Genomic DNA, 22,062 nt, shown 5'->3' on the forward strand with positions numbered 1-22,062 from the left:
GGACACAGTGTCTTTAGAAAGCATTCCAAACCCTCCTCTCCAAGAACCCGGCGAGCCTTGAAAGTGGGAAAGCAAAGGGCTCAGAAGCAAAGGGCCCTCTGGGCCACCGGTAGGGGAGAAGGTGACAAATGAGGAAGTGGAAGAAAAAGGGGGTGGAGAGTCACTTGGGACAACAATATTACTCTAAGGGGCTGCATTCCAAGCCTCTCTCTATAAACATTGAATAAAAAGCAGTCGGTAAGGACTTTTCCTTGTCTTATCCGTTCCTGGCAACCTGCCGTAGGGGGTTGGTTCCTCTGCCACCTGACACTGGGCTTCAAGATATATTGTTAAAATGATTAGACAACTTCAGCTTACCAGCAATTTCCCTTTAGTGATCTTGACTGGTTTCCCTTCCTCAACCAAAAGTCTGCCGTTATTTACGATCACTGGTGGACGCTGATGACTTTCCAAGAATATGCGGATGTTCATTTCGGCATCCAACCTGGCACCTTTAGCATAAACTGTAAAGTTAAATGTGTCAACCAAATTGTTACTATCGTCATGTCTATACGTCACGTGCCTTACTTTGAGGTCATGCTGAGTGAAAGTGCCCACTGCTAAATCATTTACCAAGACCTGCCCATACTTTGGAGGTAAAGAGATCTCAAATGTAATTTCGTGTTCACTTCTAATATCTTGGTTCGTGGCAGCGCTCAAGTTAGCTGTGGTGATCACGCCCTCTCGTCCTTTCTGGATCAATAACCCAGTGTTGTTTGCTAGACGGACATAAGGGTCGGAAGCACTTACTTCGAGAAGTGAGGAAGTATAGTGCTTCCCATCAGTTACAAACAGCACAAAGCGACCGTAGTCTGCCCCACGATGCATAAACAGGACTCGCCTTTGTGCCAGGTCCTCTTGCTTAAACTGATACAGCCTACGAGACGTTTCATTGACGAAAACCAAGTCTCCATTAGGAATGCCACGCCTGGTGTACAACAACTGATTATCATCAAAATCAGTATCGGGATCATGGTAGCAAAGGTCAGCCAAGGTCAGCAGTTTCCTTCCATTCTTAACAACATGAAATACCTTATCTATGACACGAAGTGGTTTCTCATCATTTTTCAGCTGGACAGAAATGTTAAATTTGATATCTGCTGATAAAGGGGGTTCCATTTCTGAGTCTGAGCTCACCTTTTCCTCCAACTCCTTGGCAGTTGCTGTGATATGGATTTCATCATATTGCGTCTCAGAATCATCGTGTACATACATGAGATATCTACCAACTATATCCAGATCTGTGAAACTGCTAATGTTATTGTTACTTTCCTGGGAATCTGAAAGATTAATAAGCATCAACTTTCCATGACGCGGACTCTTTGTAACTTTATATTGGAAGGTCTTATTTGTGAAGGTTTGTGCAAATAATTCTGATTTCGTGATCAGTTTCCCTTCACCCTCAAGAACACTGAGGCCATTGTTCGTCAAAAGAATGTTTCGTGGGTCTGCTTTAATGCTGATTCTGAAATCATAGATATTTGACTCCACATATTTTGTAGAAATTAAGAATCGAAACGAGTCTTCCGTTTCTTCGCGGGGCCACTCTGTTAACTGATATTCTACGTTATAATCAGAAATGTCCTGCTGGCTAAATGTTGAATTTATTTGCAAAGGTGTGTTATAAAGTAGAAGGTTTCCTTTCTCAGGCAAGGACTGCAACTTGTAATAAAGTTCATTTCCTGGCACTTCTACTTTTCCTAGCACAGCAAGAAGATGATCTGAGCTAAGGTACTCCCTCTTTGATTTGTCAATTACTAGTGGCACATGTCTCAATAAATTGTACCTCAACCATTTCACCATGACCGGGAACAGAAACTCTTCGCTTCTTTTGCTGCCAATGCTAACTTTGAATTTAAAGTGTTCAAGGGGATTATCTTGCAGAATCTCTTTGAAGGTAGAAGCATATCTCACGCGGCCACGTTCAATGGAGCGTTGAGAAAAAGAGTTTGCCTCTTTCCATTCTCCACCGGCTTGCTGTCTCTGAATTTCTCCATAACGGGGCGGCTCTGTGATCTCATATCGTATATCCAGCTCTTGTTGGAAGGCATTTGTTTCGATGGCCAGATTGCTGGGTCTGATCAAGGCTGCTTCGCCTTGTAGCGTATCCACCCCCGTGTTGTTGACCAATTTATACTCTAAGGGAACTGCCATGACACGCAACACAACCGTGTTGCTGACTTTTTCCCCATCGCTCGCTCGCAGAACAATCCTGGAGTTCTTGGCTCCAGTGTGGACAAAGAAAACATTACCATTTTGTAAGTCTCTGTAAGGAAAGGCAGTAATGGCCTTGCCAGGCATCTTGGAATTTTCTAGAAACCCAGCATCTGCATTCAGGACTGTAATAATGAGATCAGCAGCACTTGTATCATCATCCAAAATATTTATTGAATCTACACCCAGGCATTTCTTTGAGTGCTCAAACAGAAGAAACAAGTTTCCATTGGGGAGTGTGAGCTCTGGAGCATCATTTATTGGCTTCACCGTAATGGTGAACATGTAGTTCTTGTTTCCTTGCAAGTATGGAGGCATCTCTTTTTTACTGCTCGTAGAAACTGAGAAAGTAAAATAATCATAGCTTTCCTCAGAGCCATCGTGGACGTACAGAACTCTGCCTTGCCATAAATCTAGCATGGTGAATGTAGACTCTTCCTGCTCTGACTCAACATCCAACCTCAAATAGCCATGAGATGGCTGGTCTTTAACTTTAAAAAGGATTTGCGACTGCCGAATCCCTAATTTCTTGAATTCGACGTTGACTTTAATGTGCTTAGATTCAAGCGCTGCTTGCCCACCCTCTGGAACAATCAAGTTGTTTACAACTACAAAGTGGTCGTGACTCTCTTTCCCATGGAGTTTGGATGCTACAGCACTGACAGCAGACATGGAAGCTGCTGTTCCAACAGGTTGTTTTTCAGGTGCTACAACTGGATTTGTACTAAAGGCGCTTTTGGTTTTGCATCCTGGTGAAATATCCTTAGTCACAAGAACATCCTTCAAGGATTTCCTTTCTGAGTTAATTTTCAAATCTCTCAAGCAGCCTCTGAATGATCCCCCTTGAGCATATCTCCCAGAAAGTGAGGTTAACCCCAGCTTCAGCACTCTGGCACGGATAATATCATTTACTCCACCTACATAAAAGGCCTGCTTGAGGACAGGAAGCTTAGTGTGCGAGGGTAATGATTTTTTCACTGTTTCCTTGCCTAGCATGAGTTCAATATATTTTGCAGAGATTTTCAGTTTGACAGAGTGCCACTGGCTATCATTGACAGGGCTAAGGGAAGAAAGCTGAAATCTGTTCTTTCCCTTTCCAAGATGAGCTTTAATTAGACCATTTTCAATTTCCATTCCAACGAAGTCTCCTGCTGGACCGGAACTGTACAGCAGCAAGCCTCTCTGAGCTGTGGTCTGCACTGTACACTCAAAGACTCTTTCAGTCTGGGTGTTCCAAAGTGGAAAAGAAACATACGACTTTGAGCTAAAGAAACTAATAGGTTCCTCTTCGCCTGCAAAAAATTCATCGCTGCATCCCAGTGACACTTCGTGGACATTTTTAAACCTAGGAGAAGGTCTCAGGGATGACAGAATGTCATGCTGGTTAAATATCACATCTTCAATGCATCCCCGGAAATTTGTTTGTGCGCCATCGAGGTAAGGAACATCAAGGTCACCACTTCCGCCAACATAGAGGCCGTGTTGAAAGTTTAGTTCAAACAGGACACCGGGCAATTTTGTGGCAGCTTGATCATTTTTGTTAGTCACCAGTATAACGTTATCTCTTTCACAATGGACTTCTATAAGGTGCGCCGTTAAATCATTCAGCTGGGAACTTCCTTGGGAACGGAGGACTTGTTCTCCTGCTCCAAGATTGATTCTCACCTACAGAAAAAGGGATATAGTTTTAATTATTCCAATGAGTTAGGAAATGCATTAAGGAAAAGATAACAAACAGCATAAGCACAACAATTTCTAATCAGGAGTAGGTCCTACTAGGTTCAATGGGTCTTACTCCTAGGTAGGTGCACTTAAAATTGCAGCCTAAACTAACTGCATGCATGAAACACAGATATAAATACGAGGCAACTCTTGGGATCAGTGCAGACACCTTGCCTTTAAAAGAAATAGATCTTCAAAGTTGCCTACCCCCTATACTAAGTCATAGTTTAGCATTGCATCTGAACCAGACTAGGATAAGAAAGGAAATAACTTGCCTGAAGCACTTTAAAACAAAGTAGAAAGGTGATAAATAAATATTTCAGATCAATCGATAAGCATTTCAAGTGCATGATGCAATCTTAGCCCTGATCACTTAACTGCAATTTAAACCGTGCTTTCTGTATTATTTATGCATTTACAAATATAGTGTCATCCATGTTCATGGAACTTTATCCATGTCACATGAACTGCATGAATTAGCACAGGTAAAGCTCAAGATTACCTTATCTTCCCATTTTCTTTTGGGGGTTGCCATTTGAAAGAGAGTAGCCACAGAACTTCAGAATGTAAAGTCCTTTGGATCAGGACCTAATACGTACTGCAGCTCTGAGAACTCCGCAAAGTCAGTTGATGCCGTACAAATGAATCATAAAATGTGCCATCTACATTTCCCCCTCCAAAACCTCCTGCAGTCATTCAACTGGCACCACCGCACCCAAGCAGCCATGTGATGTGGTTTAGTTCACTAGCTGCAACGATGGCCATGGCCTTATGTGAATGACTGTAGTTCCTAACCACTTTCAAAGCGTCCCTGTCTGTACCATGAAACGACGCTCTTATTCTGGAAGAACAGATGGCTTATAGTTGAAAGGTCCTAGAAACAGCATTCTGCTTCATGATAAGGAAAGGTGTCAATAGTTGCTCCAGTATACGTATCTAGCGCTCGTGTGAAATGAGTAGGGCATAAGCAGTCTTTTGTGCCTTGGTCCTAATAGGTAAAGGTAAAGGGACCCCTGACCGTTAGGTCCAGTCGTGGACGACTCTGGGGTTGCGGAGCTCATCTCGCTTTACTGGCTGAGGGAGCTGGCGTACAGCTCCCGGGTCATGTGGCCAGCATGACTAAGCTGCTTCTGGCAAACCAGAGCAGCGCACGGAAACACCGTTTACCTTCCCGCCAGAGCGGTACCTATTTATCTACTTGCACTTTGACGTGCTTTCGAACTGCTAGGTTGGCAGGAGCAAGGACCAAGCAACGGGAGCTCACCCTGTCACAGGGATTCGAACCACCAGCCTTCTGATCGGCAAGTCCTAGGCTCTGTGGTTTAACCCACAGCGCCACCCACGTCCCATTTGGTCTTAATATTGCGATATAAATACACCATAGAATCTGCTCCTATAGCTTTAATTTCAATCAAATGGAGCCTGCATTACCTAATGCTGGAAGGCCCAGAACTCATGCTTTCTGTGCTCGAAGCCTCAGGTTCAATGCCTGGCATCGCCAGTTAAAAAGGATCTCAATGGCCTTCAGGAATGGCCAAACTGGTAAGACGGTGCCGTGGAACTACCCCCCTGCTGCCAGCACCATTGCTGCTTACCTGAATGGTGTGTGGGCAAAGCAGAGCTATGGCAAGGTCAGGCTGCATGGCCCACTGGCAGAATCAATCCAGCACTCTTGTCCCTGGACCCTGCTGATACCTTGCCCCCTTCCCACATAGTCCAGGTAAGAAGCAGCAATGCCAGCGTTGGGAGGGTAGTTCCACAGCACTGCACCTCCAACAACAGCTCCTCCTGGTGGTCTTGCTGGAGAATGTCCCTGCCTCAGACCTTGGAGAGCCACTGCCAAAACCAAAGCAAACGAGCCACAATCAAAAGGAAATGGAAAGTTCGGGTCGTTTTTTGGTTTTACCAGTGCTGGCATATGTAATTTTTGTCGCGGAGGACCTTCTGTTCCTTCAAAATTGGCAGTGCTTAGTTAGACAGGCAAATTGTCTGGCTCATAAGACACCTTTGTTCGCACAGAATCTTACCTGCACATTTCCGGAATGTAGTTCCACCAAAAAATAAATGTCTTTTCCTGCAGCGAGAAAAAGTAACCCGTCTGGTCTGCTTGTTTGAAAACGTAATTTCAGTGAAGTTGTTGGGGACGATTCGGCAATGTTTAAATGCACATAGCTTTCGCCGTAAAATGATACTAAAAAGCAAAGATCAGAAGAGAACATTATTGCACGCTTGCCTATAAATAATGGATTCCACACATTATATGCAGATGGTACACCTAGCAGTAAAAAATGTGCAGAATTCATTCTTCCTCCCAGTTCACAAGCTTTATGGCTTGCACAATGTTTACTATGTTTGTGTTCCACACTCTACCACCATTAACAGCATAGGTTGTGATGAGGTGAGCTCCCTAATCCTGACAGGCTTGAGGAGTGGAAGTTTCTAGAGTGGCAGCTTTTGTCAAACAAGGAAGAACAGAAAGAGGGTTCAGAAGCAGGTAGGGCCAGGTAGCACAGAGGAGATTAGCATGCTGAGAAGAAACCTAGGTTAGTATTCTCCTTGCCATAATAGCTTCCCATGAACAAGGAGATGTGGTTAATCAGGACCTTTCCTCCATGCACACCACCACTGGCATTCAGAAATGGTAGAATCCTTTTCCAGAATGTGGAGCTCAGTCCTTGGATTCACTGCAAGACAACCAGGTTTGCAGAACCACAATTCCCCATTACTTCTGAACTGTAACCATGGTTCAGTCTCTACTGCGATGTTGTGCTTAGACAAACAAAAAAGAAATCTGCTTGGCCACAGCTCACATCTGGTTACATGAGTTAAAAGGAAATAAATTGTTTCTTCTTTTAGTCAAATATATATAGGCATAATGCATCATGTTTTTAATGAATTTTATTTATCAACCAGCCACCCCAAAGACTTGGGTCAAATAACCTCAGAAAAACAAAATAAACCCCACCAATCTCATTTCCCCATCTGTTTCTGATTTAACTCTCCCAAAGACTGTCTGAAAGCCAAGCAGGTAGGTTTTGAAATACAACGCATTTGAAATATGGGCAGCAATTTATTTTTTATCATATACGATGCGGCCTTTATATGTGCAAAGCGCTTTACAACCATTTCTTTTCTGTGCTATTTCATTTTCTCTCACAGAAGACAGAGGAGATTACAAGTATGTGGCGAAAGGTGGTCTCCTAAATAATCATGCCTCGGTTAGTTTACTTGTTTTATAGCTCTCACAAAAGCTGTTTGTTAGGAGAATGGTTAACGATGTAGCTGCACCTTATAGCTCTGAACGGATTTTTTTTACTGCATAACAGCAACCAGGATAATAAAACCCTCTAGTGAGTACGTTGCAAATGAATGGCATTCACAAATCTCCAAAACACTACCATAATAACAGTAATCAGCGCTTCGAGAGAGAGAGGTTGCCTGCCACCTGCAGCTGTTTTACCTCCAGTGGAAAAATGTCAGGGGCATTGAAGGAAATAAAAATGGTGGTTCCCCAGCATCTATTACAGGCTTATATTACATTACAGCCCACAGAGGACTGGCCCAGGTTACAAGGGAACTAGGCCCAGGGCCCCTCAAGCTTGAAGCCTGCCCAGATGTGTACCTGTGTGCATACAATGTGCACCTGGCTCATGTTAGTCCGTAAGGTGCGAGAGGAAGCCTCTCTGCTGTTTTGGTTGCAACACAAAGAAGAGCTGAAAGTGGTCTCCATATATGAAAACAACAGCTCTGGGAGTTGTGTGTCACAAATCCAGTTCCCCTGGCTGGGATTGAGGAGACGAAAGGCACTCTCAGCCCTAGAGTGGCACATCCAACCAAGCTGCCTCAGGTTTACCTGCCTGGTCCTCCTGCACAACCAAAGTGGACTTCAAACATCATTCTAGCATGTTTTAAAGTAACAGCAAAGAAGAAATAAAAAAATCTAAAATACTCAAATGAAAACGTTTACAAAGCAATCCTGGGGATGCCTATCCAAAAATAGGGTCCAGGAAAATTCAGTGGGTCTTAAACCTCAGCAAATGTTCACAGGGTTGCAAATGCCTTGTAACATACAATTAATATAGGGTGGAGAAAAACTATGCCATCTTACATCCCTACCTGTGACATTTTTGGTTCGTTTTAGTGCTGTTGTTGTTTAGTCGTTTAGTCGTGTCCGACTCTTCGTGACCCCATGGACCAGAGCACGCCAGGCACTTCTGTCTTCCGTTTTAGTGCTAAGGCGTTCTAACACAAGGTATCAATTTGGCTGAAGAAAATTGGCCAGTTGCCTACTCTGGATAGGGTTGTGCACACCCTGAAGGAACAGCTTCACAGTTTGGGGGTGCTTCTGGCTCCAGGTGTGTCACCAGAGAGGCTCAGGTAGCCTCAATGGCTAGAAGTGCCTTTTACCAACTGAGCCTGGCTTGACAGCTATGGCCATTCTTGGAAAGCCTTGTCACAGTAGTTCATGTGTTGGTTTGCTTCCAGACGGGATTACTGCAATGTGCTTTATGTGGGGCTTCCCTCACGCTTCATCCAGAAGCTGCAGTTAGTGCAGAATGCTGCAGCACAGATGAGGCCTTGTAGCGTATAGAACACCTGTGCTCAGAGAGCTGCCCATTTGCTACCAGATTGCGCTCAAGGTGTTAGATAAGGTAAAGGGACCCCTGTTCGTTAGGTCCAGTCATGACCGACTCTGGGGTTGCGGTGCTCATCTCGATTTATTGGCTGAGGGAGCCAGCGTACAGCTTCCTGGTCATGTGGCCAGCATGACTAAGCCACTACTGGCAAACCAGAGCAGCGCACGGAAACGCCATTTACCTTCCCGCCGGAGCAGTACCTATTTATCTACTTGCACTTCGTCCTTTCAAACTGCTAGGTTGGCAGGAGTAATGGGAGCTCACCCCGTCGTGGGGATTCGAACCACCGACCTTCTGATCGGCAAGTCCTAGGCTCCGTGGTTTAACCCACAGTGCCACCTGCGACCCCAAGATGTTACTATTAGTATATAATGCCCTTAACAACTTGGGAGCAGTTCACCTACGAGATCGTCTGACCTACGTGTACCCATTTGACTGCTTTGATCAGCGGAATTGGCACTAATACAGGTGCCACATAACACCCATTTGTAAGCACTTGATCGTCTAGTGTGAATTAATAAAACAGTAACTTGCCTATTTACTACAGCCAATTTTCCTATCAGCAACTCTCATAATAGAAATCCACAATGCTCTTTTTTCAATGATGTTTTAAAAGCCAATTTGAGGTATAGGGCTGGGGAGGAAGCTTCTGACTGATTGGGAAAAGCAGAAAATATATTTGATGTGCTACAGGCATGTACCTCTGAATCACGTCCAAAGTGTGCAATCTAAATCCCATTACTGTCAATGAAAAAACTACTATTGATTTCAACTGTTTTGATTTGCTTCCAAAACCTTTTAATGATGTGTGATTTAAAAAAAAAATGCAGCATAAATACTAAAGATCAAAGAGGCAATACATCTTCTGTCCTTTATGGTCAAATAGCTAAAGCCTCATCTATCATACTGTAAGGCTCAGCATGAATTAATTTAGAATCTAATTATTCAGAAATCTGATCCTGCAAGTTCTTTTCCTGGAATGGAGAACTGCAAGATGAACAGCTCAGTCTGCAAACCAGTTTGAACAGAGCACTTGCCTTAAGCCTGATGTCATCCTGTTGAAGACTACTCTGAAGTAATTCCAAAAGCCTCAGATTGCTTCAAAGTATGGCTTTTAGGGGACTTACCTGGCAAGGTAAATAATCTTGAAGTTGCACAAAGTTATCCATTAGGTAGAGTCCTATGAAACTCAAATACTTGCTAATCTTGCTAACACAACTTGTCCAATAAAAGGGCACTGACGGGGGGGGGGGGGGCAGGTATAGTGTAATGCAGGAGAAAATCATGTCAACATCTCGCCTGGTACATGGGTTTCCAAACTTGAAAACTGCTGTTTGCCTTGGCCAACCACTTAATGATGTAGCCAACGTAATGCACTGTGCTACATGCTGATACACTGCAAAAAGGTGGTAGTCACTTCATTGCATTCCACTGCTGATGACGTTGATATCATCCTCGGTTGTCGAAAGGCAACCGAAGTACCAGAATGGGGGGGGGGGGGGAGAGAGAGAGAGAGAGCACTTGCCATCTCTGTCCACTGTTTGGCTCAGCCGATTATTTCTCAGGTTCTAGCAGGATTCTACTCCAGAAATTAGTTATTATGTCAGGTCTTAGTCTTTGAGCACGAGAAGCAATGTAATGCATCTGAACACGTGCAGAGTGCAACTTCCCACTACTAGGCTTCCTCCTAAATACCTGAGATTAAGGTCCCGGTTTACAAATCAAGTTTTGCTTCCGCACTGGTGTGTGTGTCTATTTATCCAATCTCCCATTTTAGTAAGAAGTTTTGCATCCAAAACTATTGGCATTAACAATACTATACAGCCGAGCTGCAGATTGGTTTGGTTGTAAAACTTGTTGAAGCTCCCAGGAGAGACGTGCGTTTTCTTTTGTTTTCTTTTAACTTCGATTACAAGCCTGGGCACCTGGCACCAGGCTCGCGCGCCACAACAGGCACGCATCGTGCCCCCAAACTATCATTTCGTGCGCGCCTTCCCCTCCCGCCTCCTCCAGCCGAGGGTCCGCTGCCAGGCTACAGCGGGCACGAGCCGCAGCCCTCGAGGGCCAGCCTGCGCCATGCACTGCATTCTTGCAAAATGCAACGGGGACTGGCCAATCGCTCGCAGAGGCCGACGGGTGGGAGCGCAGAGCGGGGAGCCAAAGGGAGGAGCCGAGCGAGCCCTCGGCAAAGGTAGCTCTGCAACCCCGTAGAAGCCGCGCGGCTCAGATCCGCCCGCGCAGCCCCCACCTTCCCTCCTCGTCCCCGGACTTTTTTTGCGACGGCGGGGAAAGGGGGTGTCGCGGGAACGGGGCAGCGTGGTTTCTTGTCCTACCTGCCAGCGCCTCTGGGCTAACGGAGAGCAGCAGCAACAGTAGGGCGCTCCCTGAAGCCCAGCCCGGGGCCATGCCGCCCCGTCTCCGGGGAAAGGGGAGCAGGCGACGGGAGGCCCCCGGGAGCGGCGCCCGCTTGCAGCGCCAGGGAGTGGGAGCTCCGCCCGCCGACAGCTGCCGCCTCTGCTGCTGGCGGGCTGGTTGCTCAGGTCAGGTTACACAGCAGAGGGGCGAGGAAAGGGGGAGAGCGGGGCGGGCGGGCGGTGCAGAGATGGTCCTCCTCGCCAGGTCTTTCCCAGAACAGATTGGCTACACTTCTGGACTGCGTTTGGGCCTGGGCTCAGCCCCGGAACCTTTTCTTCTTGTAAGGGCAAGCCTGGTTCTAAAGGGAGCTAAGTCAAAGGAGGTGGCATCCTGTTGTTACTGTTATCATCACCGTCCTCTTATAATAAAACACTACAGCGTGGCTGGACAGAGTGTTACTGGGAGAGCAACAGGTTGCAAAGTTACAGCCTCAGTTGTGGGTTGTTCACTAGAGCAGTGGTTTTCAACTTGGTACCGTGGGGTCAGGGGTGCCACGGGCAACATTGATGGTCAGGGGTGCCATGGACAACACTGGCCTCTGGGCCTCTTTCCTTCCCTCTCTCCTCTGATGCCCTCTTGAATCTTTGCCTCCCAAAGGCTTGCACAGCTGTTTGTTGCAGCAGCCCTGGTTACAAGCTCCCTGGGCGAATGGTGCCTCTGGGGCTGGCCAGGGGGCGCTGGTTGCCAGGAGCTGAGGTGGCTTCGGAGTAAGCAAGCAGGCGAGGGAGCCTAGCCACAAGTCCTCCAGCCCTTGCTGTTGTCTGTCCATTCCCAACAGCACGTCCAGTCCCACACCCCTGTGGGGCAGTGGAAGGAGGCACCTCTCTTTGTGGTAGGGAGGAAGCTCAGAGACCGGGGCGGCAGCAGCGGCTGCCCAGAGGACTCCCAAGGAGAGGAGGCTGAGGGAACACTCCACAAAGAAGGGTGTTCAAAACAGGGTGAGGGGCTGCCAGCTCTGCAGGCAAGGGGTGACATAACTGGGCTCCTGAGCCCCACAGGGGTGCCACAGAAAGAATGTACAGTGGTACCTCGGTTTACGAACTTAATCCGTTCCAGAAGTCTGTTCTTAAACCAAAACCGTCCTTAAACCGAGGTGCGCTTTCCCTAATGAGGCCTCCCGGTGCCCTTCCACTGTTGGTTCTTAGACCAAGGTAAAGTTGGCAAACCAGGACACTACTTCCGGTTTTGCGGAGTTCTTAAACCAAATTGTTCGTAAATAGGACTGTTCTTAAACCGGGTTACCACTGTAGTTGGTCAAGGGAGCCATGGAATCAAAAAGGTTGAAAACCTCTGCACTAGATAGCTGAATGTAGCCCACTGGTAAATCACTGTTGATCATCTGCTTGTCCCTGCTCAACAATATGTAACAGACTGTAAAGGGCAATAATAATAATAATAATAATAATAATAATAATAATTTGAATTCAGGTGGTTCAAAGCAGCCAGTGTCATTTATCTTTATACAGTGGTACCTCAGGTTACATATGCTTCAGGTTACAGACTCCGCTAACCCAGAAATAGTACCTCGGGGTTAAGAACTTTGCTTCAGGATGGGAACAGAAATCATGCAGCGGTGGCGTGGCAGCAGCGGGCGGCCCCATTAACTAAAGTGGTGCTTCAGGTTAAGAACAGTTTCAGGTTAAGAACGGACCTCTGGAACGAATTAAGTACGTAACCAGAGGTGCCACTGTACAGTTGCTTTTCTCACAATTCATGAAGAATCTCCCATCCTTATGCACCTTCCACTATGTTCATACTAAAGCTGTCACCAGATTAAATACTTCTCAGTCCATCAGTTGCCCAGGTTTCTAACTGATTAATCAGTTAAGCAACCTATTAAATTGACATAAGATTTCTTGTGGATACAAAATAATTCTGAAGGAGAAGGTGAACTCTGGGGTGGGGGCAGGCAGATGCCTCTTCTGTGATAACTGCCCCCCATGGTTTTCATGAGTATGTGCATTAAAAATAATTCAATTTTTAAAAATCAACATTTTTAAAAAAATAAGTCTAACCAATTTGTTGCTGCATTCTGATGCATTTCTGCTCAGAAATAAGCACCACATAATAGGAGCCAACTCCCAGCCCACCGCCCAATAAATTATTTGAGGGGACTGGGTCCCCACGGAGTTTATAGGCATTGCCATTCAAATGGTGTGTGTGTACCACATCATGTGATCAGTTATGTGAGGTGGGGCTTACCTGGCCCATCCAATATTTTATTCAAGTTGGCACCCTTGGTCTATAAGATTGCAGCCTAAATGTTTTAGCCCAAATTAATGCTATTGTGCGACAAGCAACCCTCAAGTGTCAGGCTTAGTACTGGATTCCTTTTTTAAAGCTCATTTGCTCGTAGCTATTTGTGGGATTATACTCTGCTTTCAATTAATCTGTGACGTTTCACTGGTTCTAACTATAATCTCATAAATCGCGTTTGTTCTTTGTAGAGCAGGACAACAACTGTGTGAATTGGTCACTCTTAACTGAGCTTTACTTGATTCAGTTCAGTCTCTCTGACATTAATATATCTTCCAGGAGCCAATATAAAATGAGCAAACACTCTTTTCTGTGGTTTAGATTTGATGACTGTCTGAGCCCATTGAACTGAAGCAAACAGTGGTTTAGTGTCTACAAACAACAATTTCCAGAGGGGCAGCCCTGCTAGCCTGTTTTTTGCAAGTGTCTTGTGGCACTTTAAAGACTTAACAAAATTATGACATTAACTTACATTAACTATTGTCCTGTTTGTCAGATGCATGAAGTATTAACCCTGACTTATAGGTATATGTATATACACGTTTTCTGGGAGGTGAGGGGAATGTGAGGCTTGAAGAAAATGAAAAGAGATTCATTCATTCTTACCTGTAGATAGATCTATCCACACACATGCAAATCCTCTACAGTTGTAGCTCAGGATGACACTTCATGCATCTGATGATGGAGAGACTCTAGTCCATGAAAGCTTATGCCATAATAGACTTCTTGGTCTTTAAGGTGCCACAGGGCTCTTCATAGTTTTTGGATACAAATAATGATTTGCAAATTCTGAAAAGTATTTGCATGTTATACATTATATTCACGGTTCTCAAAAGTGGAAAGTAGGCCTCCCTAAGACAACACTAGGGCCGCGGGTGGTGCTGTGGTCTAAACCACTGAGCCTAGGGCTTGCCGATCAGAAGGTCGGCGGTTCGAATCCCCGCAATGGGGTGAGCTCCCATTGCTCAGTCCCTGCTCCTGCCAACCTAGCAGTTTGAAAGCACATCAAAGTGCAAGTAGATAAATAGGTACCATAAACGGCGTTTCCGTGCGCTGCTTGGGTTTGCCAGAAGTGGTTTAGTCATGCTGGCTGCATGACCCGGAAGCTGTACACCGGCTCCCTCAGCCAATAAAGTGAGATGAGCGTGCAGTCCCAGAGTCGTCCGCGACTGGACCTAACTCTCAGGGGTCCCTTTACCTTTACCTTTAAGACAACACTGGCAATTGTTGAAGTATCCATGGTATACTTTCTAAGTCTTTTCTTTTTCAATGAGGAGCAGTCGCCATGGAGAGGGATTTATTTCTGCTCGGCAGCCTGTTCAGTTATGCTACACACAAACGTTCTGCAGTAGCAAATTTATATCTGAAGTTAAAACCCCATCGTTGTGATATAGGGCACTATTACCACTGGAGGGCGATCCAAGGCTGAAAACCATGATGTAGTAGTATAAAACAATACTTTTCTTCTTTTTAAAGCAGATAGAATAGTGTGTCTGTAACAAAACAAAGCAAAAAGTGTTATGAAAAGTGTGTTCGTAACAACGTATTTGTTGCATGACATTGCATTTCAGTTTTGTCCTGTTGGATAATAGTGAACTTCTAAAATAGCATCCTTGAGCCCAGGCAGATATTCATCTCAATTTAATTAAATTAAATGCACTTTGCTGGGGGGCGGGAGGGAGAAGTAAACCTTAAAAGAAACATCAAACATTACAACATTACACCAAGCAAATTTATAACTAACAATGTTTCACGATAAATATAATAAATAACATAATTCCAAACAATGTAATAAAAAGGAAGGATGTATCCTGTGGCACAATGGGTTAGTGCATCTGGCTGTTAACCAGAAGGTTGGTGGTTCGATCCCACCCTGGGGTGGCTGTGGGCAGGTTTCCTGCATTGCAGGGATTGGACTACTGTTGGGGTCCCTCCCAGCTCTGTAATTCTGTGACCTAGTCCAGCATCCTGTTCTTGCAGTGGCCCAACAGATGCTTCTGGGAAGCCCACAAGCAAGACCTGAGCATAGCCCAACAGCACTCTGCCCAGTTGCAATTCCCAACAATGGCTTTCAGAGGAATATTGTCTCCAGGAATGGAGGTGAAACATGCCTTCATGGCTAGTCATATTTTAAAGCACCTGAGTTGGCATCAAAGTCATAAATACCAGATCCTTTCTTCTGAGCCCAGGTGGTGCTGTGGTCTAAACCATTGGGCCTCTTGGGCTTGCTGATCAGAAGGTCGGCAGTTCGAATCCCCATGATGGGGTGAGCTCTCGTTGCTCTGTCCCAGCTCCTGCCAACTTAGCATTTCGAAAGCACGTCAAAGTGCAAGTAAATAAATAGGTACTGCTGTGGTGGGAAGGTAAACGGCATTTCTGTGTGTTCTGGTTTCCATCGTGGTGTTCCATTGCACCAGAAGCAGTTTAGTCATGCTGGAAAGCTGTCTGCAGACAAACACCGGCTCCCTCAGTCTGAAAGTGAGATGAACGCCACGCCCCATAGTCGCCTTTGACTGGACTTAACCATCCAGGGGTCCTTTACCTTTCACCTTTTTATATACCAATCCAATGCCTTTTACAGTTAGCTCAGTTAAAAACATTTGAAAATTCCTACACTTAGCAATGAGGGACGCAGGTGACGCTGTGGGTTAAACTACTGTGCATCTTGGGCTTGCCAGTTGTAAGGTTGGCAGTTTGAATCCCTGCGACGGGGTGAGCTCCTGTTGTTCAGTCTTAGCTCCTGCCCACCTAACAGTTCGAAAGCACACAGTGCAAGTAGATAAATAGGTACCACTCTGGTGGGAAGGTAAACAGCGTTTCCATGCGCTGCTCTGGTTTTGCCAAAAGCGGCTTAGTCATGCTGGTCACATGACCCAGAAAAACTGTCTGCAGAAGCGGACAAATGCTGGCTCCCTCAGCCTGTAAAGCAAGATGAGCGTCACAACCCCAGAGTCGTTCGCAATTGGACTTAATTACCTTTACCTTGCACTTAGCAATATCCATGTTCCATCTTCATAAGTGAAAAGTGTCCAACAGTTTTGAAAAAGAGCTACCGTATTTTTTGCTCTATAAGACTCACTTTTTCCCTCCTAAAAAGTAAGGGGAAATGTTTGTGCGTCTTATGGAGCGAATGCAGGCTGTGCAGCTATCCCAGAAGCCAGAACAGCTGCTTTCACTGTGCAGCAATCCCTCTTGCTGTTCTGGCTTCTGGGATTCAGAATATTTTTTTTCTTGTTTTCCACCTCCAAAAACTAGGTGCGTCTTATGGTCTGGTGCGTCTTATAGGGTGAAAAATACGGTATATTCCGTCTCTTTTCTCTCAAGTCGATATGTTTTGTTGGTATAGAGATTTCTGCTGCTTTTGGAACTGTCCTTTAAACTCCTTTAGTATTATTTATTATTATTATTATTATGCAATTAAGGTTCTGTGGTTGATATATTCTACACTATTATAATATATATATATATAATTCTACAATATGCCATATATCATAAAGACACCACATTCTCTGCTTGTGCCTCAGTCTCAAATGGAAAAACAAACCCTGAGTAGCCCCTGGAATCTCACACCACTCAGATTTGTGTGGGGTGCAACAATATATGGAGCAGCAGTCAACTACAATTTACTCATATAAGCTCCATTAAATTTAATGGCCTTACTTATCCATCATCATTAATGTCAGTGTATCTGCTCCGAGTGAAATTTTGTTGAATACCGTACCTTGATTTTTAGCATATTTGTCTTCCCATTCATTGTAATGGAGGGAGCATACTATGTATGTACTCAGTGAAACATGGATAATCTTCCTTCATCAAAATGAATGGGAAAGCCCTCATAGGCATAGGAGGTCAGTGAATACTAGCATGTTGGAGATTCTGTGTGTGAAACAAACAGCTCATAACATTCAAGTACTTAAGCAAGTACTTTAAATAGGCATTTTCTGTTGCAGTGAAATAGTACTGTGGTTTTAATGCTCAGCATGACAAATATATGCATTCTCTGGTGTTGTAATTGTTATGCAGTCATATAGAAATGCCGGTGTTATTTTATTTTTTAAAAAAACCCTACAGCTGCTATGTGCTATGTGTGTTTCTTATGGATTGCGCCAATATTTTTGCTTTGTGTTGTCTCGGAGGGGAAATATTAAAGCTAATAGCTGCAGTTTCTTGAATCTAATTTGCGTGGGTTTTCATTTCATTATAACAGGCATTTAGCCTTTATTTCATTATAATAGGCATTTCTGCTTCATCCTATTAAAAGAGCTTTCAGTTGGAAGGAATAAATTGCATTTGGCAGAAAATTGGTCGTGAAAGAAAATTTAGTTCCTAGTAAGGCAGAGTGGAGGGCATGTGAATTGAATTGGTTTCATTGCTTTCCTCAGAGACTGGTGGAAGCATGTGTTTCCAGTGAAGAAATGTGATGATCCTGACTCCACTTTGGGAACCACTGTTCTAATCAATAAAATTACACTCACAACCCACCTTCCTTCCATGGAGCTGAAAGTAACATGCATTGTTCTCCCCTTTTTTAATGCTCGCAACAATCCTGTGAGGTATGTTGACTGAGATGGTGACTAGCCTAAGCTTACCCAGTGAACTTCATGAATGTCACCCTGGAATTATTGGAGTATGATTAATCACAGTTGCCGTGTATTATGGATTTTGAAGTCTTCATGACATACTGTATAAACAAACCTGAGTGTGCATGCTGCCAAATCTCAAGGAGACTACAGAAATTTTTGAACATCAAAACTTGTTTTGCAGATTCAGTGGACAGCTGTGACTTTTAGCAAACCTGCTAGCTATTTCAGAACATTGTACCACAACCCTAACTACGTGTTTCTTCAGCGTGTCAGTTGATGTCAGAAGCTGCTTTCTAGTTGACTAGTGGTCTTTCTAGCCCACCGCAAGACCACCGCTAATAAGCCTGACAGGAAGTATAGACATTTCCTCTGTCTTTTGAACAAGCTCTACATTTGCTGTATCAAGGGATTGATGAATCAAGTTTCTATTTCAAGTTTTTCAACTTTATACAGTGCATTTTCATACAATGCATTTTCCAGTTATTTTCATCAATGTATGCATTTCTATGCAAACTGCCCACTAATATATGCATTTTGGTACGTATTTTTTGTTGGAGAACTACATTAAGAGAAATGTGAATTTCAAAAGTTAGCTGCATTTCAGTTCATGTATCGTTTTGGGAAATGACAACTGGGTAAAATATGAACTGAACCAAATTTCTCCCCATCCCTGGCTATAGCAAATCCAGATGTTCCTTCATGTCCAATTCTCACAATGCATCCATTGCAAACAGGGTGATAAGAAGTTCAAGAGGGGACACAGGCATTTTTGAAGAGCACAGAATCCTTTGCAGGATAGTAGTAATGTTAAAATGAAGGGCTGCCTTCAGATGTGTTCGGAACGTTCTTTATTTTCTTGACATCTAATGGGAGGGTATTCCACAGGGTGGGCACCACCAAGAAGGCCCTCTGCCTGGTTCACTGTAACTTCACTTCTCACAGTGAGGGTACCACCAGAAGGCCCTTGGAGCTGGATCTCAATGTCCAGGCTGAATGGTGGGGGTGGAGACGCTCCTTCACGTATATCGTAAATCTTCAGTCAAAACCTCTTCAGTGAAAATTTGTTTTTCAGATGCTAATACTTAGCATTCTTTCATAGAATGTTGACTCATTTCTGCAGTAGTGACACTGGGTGGGAAATTCATTGTGGATTTTTTTCTTCAAAACCTGTGGATAAAAGCCTCTCATCCTAAAACTGATGCTGACCTGAACAGACTTAAGCTTTACAATCTGACAGACCAGGCTAGGATTATTTTCTGCACAAGTTATTTTTTTCCCAGACTTCTTCACAAAGACTGCATTGTTCTAAGTGGCCTTTACATAACTGCTTGCGTGATTATCTCCAAAATATTTTGGGAAAGAAGCTGGATAAAGTAATGATGCAAGACCCCACAGATTTTTTTTTTTAAATGCTTTTCTTTCTTCTTTTTGGTACGCAGAGTTTGTGAGAACAAAGTGACACAGCACAATGTTTGAAAGTGCATTTAATTATTAAATTTAAGTAATTCAACAATTTAACCATGTATTAAGGTTTCATCACTCACTGCTAAAGAAATGAGAGAAACTCATGTATGCACTACAAAGTGGACCACACGCCTTACATCTTAGCAGATCTCAGCAGCGTATTTTTGTTTAGCTGGTAAAATGCAGCTTGCTTTCTTTTCTAAAACAAATTGCTATTGATTTTTCAACAAAATATAAACAAAATTAGATTTCCCCACACTTCCCCACCTACCCAGGAACAGAAGATTGGTTTATCAGATTTTGCCATAAGTTTGTTTGTGAGTTTGGTGGGAATGTTCATTTGAATAGCTTACAAAAGGGTACCATATTTCAACAAAATCATGCACATCACTTGCACTGTTCAGGGCAAGCATCTTTTTTGTTAGTTTTTCAGATAAGGCAGTTGTCTATACATTCAGTAGCCATCGTGTGATGTGGAAATGCTCCAGTCCTTTCCAGTTCTGTGCTGTTTTTCCATTTATTGTTTTTCCATGCCCTGTAAATTAAACAGCAAAAACAAGCTAAAATATGCTCACAATCCTATTTAGTGTGCTGCAGGAAGGGGAGAGTTTAACATCCTCACCCATTTGCCCTTTTCAATGTAAAAACTAGACACACATGCATCACAGCTGTAGACATGTGGGAAAGATTTGGGTTTAAGCCAGCAAACCTGCCACTTCTTGTTTGTCCCTAAAATCATCCCCTGGGGAAGGATTTGAGGCTAGGTTCTCTCCCTTGGGGAAGGATTTGAGGCTAGGTCCAGTGTTCCCAGTTGCCAATCAAACCATGCTTCCTTCCAGTGGCAAACTCTGGCAGAAGACTGTGGCCAAATGGGGCCACAGAAAGAAGAGGGTGGTGTCTGTTGCTCAGTTAACTCTGAGGCTTTGTACAAAAACACTCTTGAAAACAATAAGGTTTCTCCCCCCACCCCACCCCAAAAAATGCAGTGAGGACCAAATATGTTCAGTAGCCCACAAAACGTAGTTTGACAATTGAAAAAGAAATGTCAGGAGAGTAAAAAGAGCTGTCTGGAACCCTGAACAGGAATACTGACAAGGAACTGTGGCGAAGACGTATCCTCGAAGCTTTGCATTTATGCAGAACCTCCTGCTCAGTCCAGACCCCTTGACCCAGAAGCTGCATAACCATTTACTCTTTGCCTCCCACCGTTTTTCCAGCAATCAAACCACAACATTCCTCCACTGCACTGGGCAAAAGTTCAAGATGGTTATTGAAAAACTAGTCCTCCAAATGCCAAACCTATATGGTAAATGCCTTTCGTGGAAGTGCTGCAATCTCGTCAGTACTATTTGTGCTTGTGTGCAATCTCGGCACTCAAAAGGAAGTCGACCCTCAACCTCCCCACCCCACCCCCTGACCACCAACTTACTTCCCTTTTAACATTAAGACTTTCTACCACTGATATTTTTACTTGGATCCATGTATAGCTATCTAGTTGATACCCTGATGGGTTACAATCTGTTTTCAGCAGCTGACCCAGACATAACATCACCGTTTCCTGATTAGATTGATATGGGTTTCTATTATTTGCCTTTTCTTTGCACCCTGAGAAACAATTCTTTTTTGTTGTTGTGCAGTAAACAACATTGCAAAGCCCATATTAAATCATAATTATTTACCATGCTGTTCATGCACCTTTGTCCCTGAGGAGTGCGGTGACGTGAATTTACAGGAAGATCGGGGTATTTCTCACCAACAGCTTCCTGTTATTGATATGCTTTTGTTCAGTTCTGATCCTTTTTTAAGCCTTTTGGATTCTCAAGGGAAAAATAAACTAGCACATTCCATTAATCACAGGAATGGAGCCCATAGTTGGGTGTCTTAACAAAATAGTTTTAATTCTGGCCACTGAATTCCGCACTATATTATGTCAGGGTTTAAAAATAAATGTGCGTGTTTTTATTATTGTTTTGATTGCAGTGCTCAAAATCCCATAGCCTGGAGCTCAGCCATAGAGTATCTGCTTTGCATGCAAGTAGGACTGGCAGAGACCCCGGTCTAAAATCCTGGAGGTCTGCTGCCAGTCAGCGCTGACAGAACTGAGTAAGATGGACAAGTGGTATGACTTCATATATGGCAACTTTTATGTTCCTAGCTGAGAGTGCTCCAGAATAAGGTTGTGCATATGAATACGCCAGAATGGTGTCTTATTGCAGGTGTATTCTGCAACATGCGCTTGGCACAATAATATTTGCCTTAGCGGTAGATTCATTCTACTTTATTTTATTCTGTGACGCTTCCCCGATGTATTAAGTGAAAAAAGTAAGCAACTCTTTTAACAGCAGAAATGTTTATCAGGCTTCCAGCCTCAGGTCATTTTCATGTCTTAACGAACAGTACTTCTGCCGTCTTCCTCACAAGGAAGGCTATTCATAGGACCTTTGGCTCCATTCTATCTGAAGGTCACATTGTTTACACCAATTGTGGATGAAGTTGCGCTTTTCCTGAGGAGAACACACTTCGAAGGGGGGGTGGGGAACAGAATAGACTTCACCCAGCATAACATTGTTGACAAATCATGTATTTTAGTCACAACAGGGGTTCAAGTCATCAGTCAATAGGGCCCCTCCAGATATCCTTTTATTGTGCATTTATGATTATTTGTACTCATTATGCAGTATAGTATACAGTGGTACCTCAGGTTAAGTACATAATTCGTTCCGGCGGTCCGT

General features: G+C 44.0%; 1 protein-coding gene across 1 annotated transcript in view; it reads right to left on the reverse strand.

Moving 5' to 3' along the window:
* The window catches only part of LOC308457931 (chondroitin sulfate proteoglycan 4-like), a 33,876-nt gene extending 22,356 nt beyond the window's left edge, over positions 1-11,520 (reverse strand). Inside the window, exons 1-3 of the mRNA XM_080972194.1 lie at positions 10,946-11,520; positions 6,003-6,166; positions 358-3,918 (exon numbers count right to left, since the gene is read on the reverse strand). Of these exons, the coding sequence (XP_080828320.1) occupies positions 358-3,918; positions 6,003-6,166; positions 10,946-11,018 (3,798 nt within the window). The 5' untranslated portion in view covers positions 11,019-11,520. The remainder of the gene's footprint in view (positions 1-357; positions 3,919-6,002; positions 6,167-10,945) is intronic.
* Between the last annotated feature and the right edge of the window lie 10,542 nt (positions 11,521-22,062).

The sequence above is a fragment of the Podarcis pityusensis genome, assembly GCF_964106645.2.
Source record: "Podarcis pityusensis genome assembly, chromosome: 11".
Lineage (NCBI taxonomy): Eukaryota > Metazoa > Chordata > Lepidosauria > Squamata > Lacertidae > Podarcis > Podarcis pityusensis.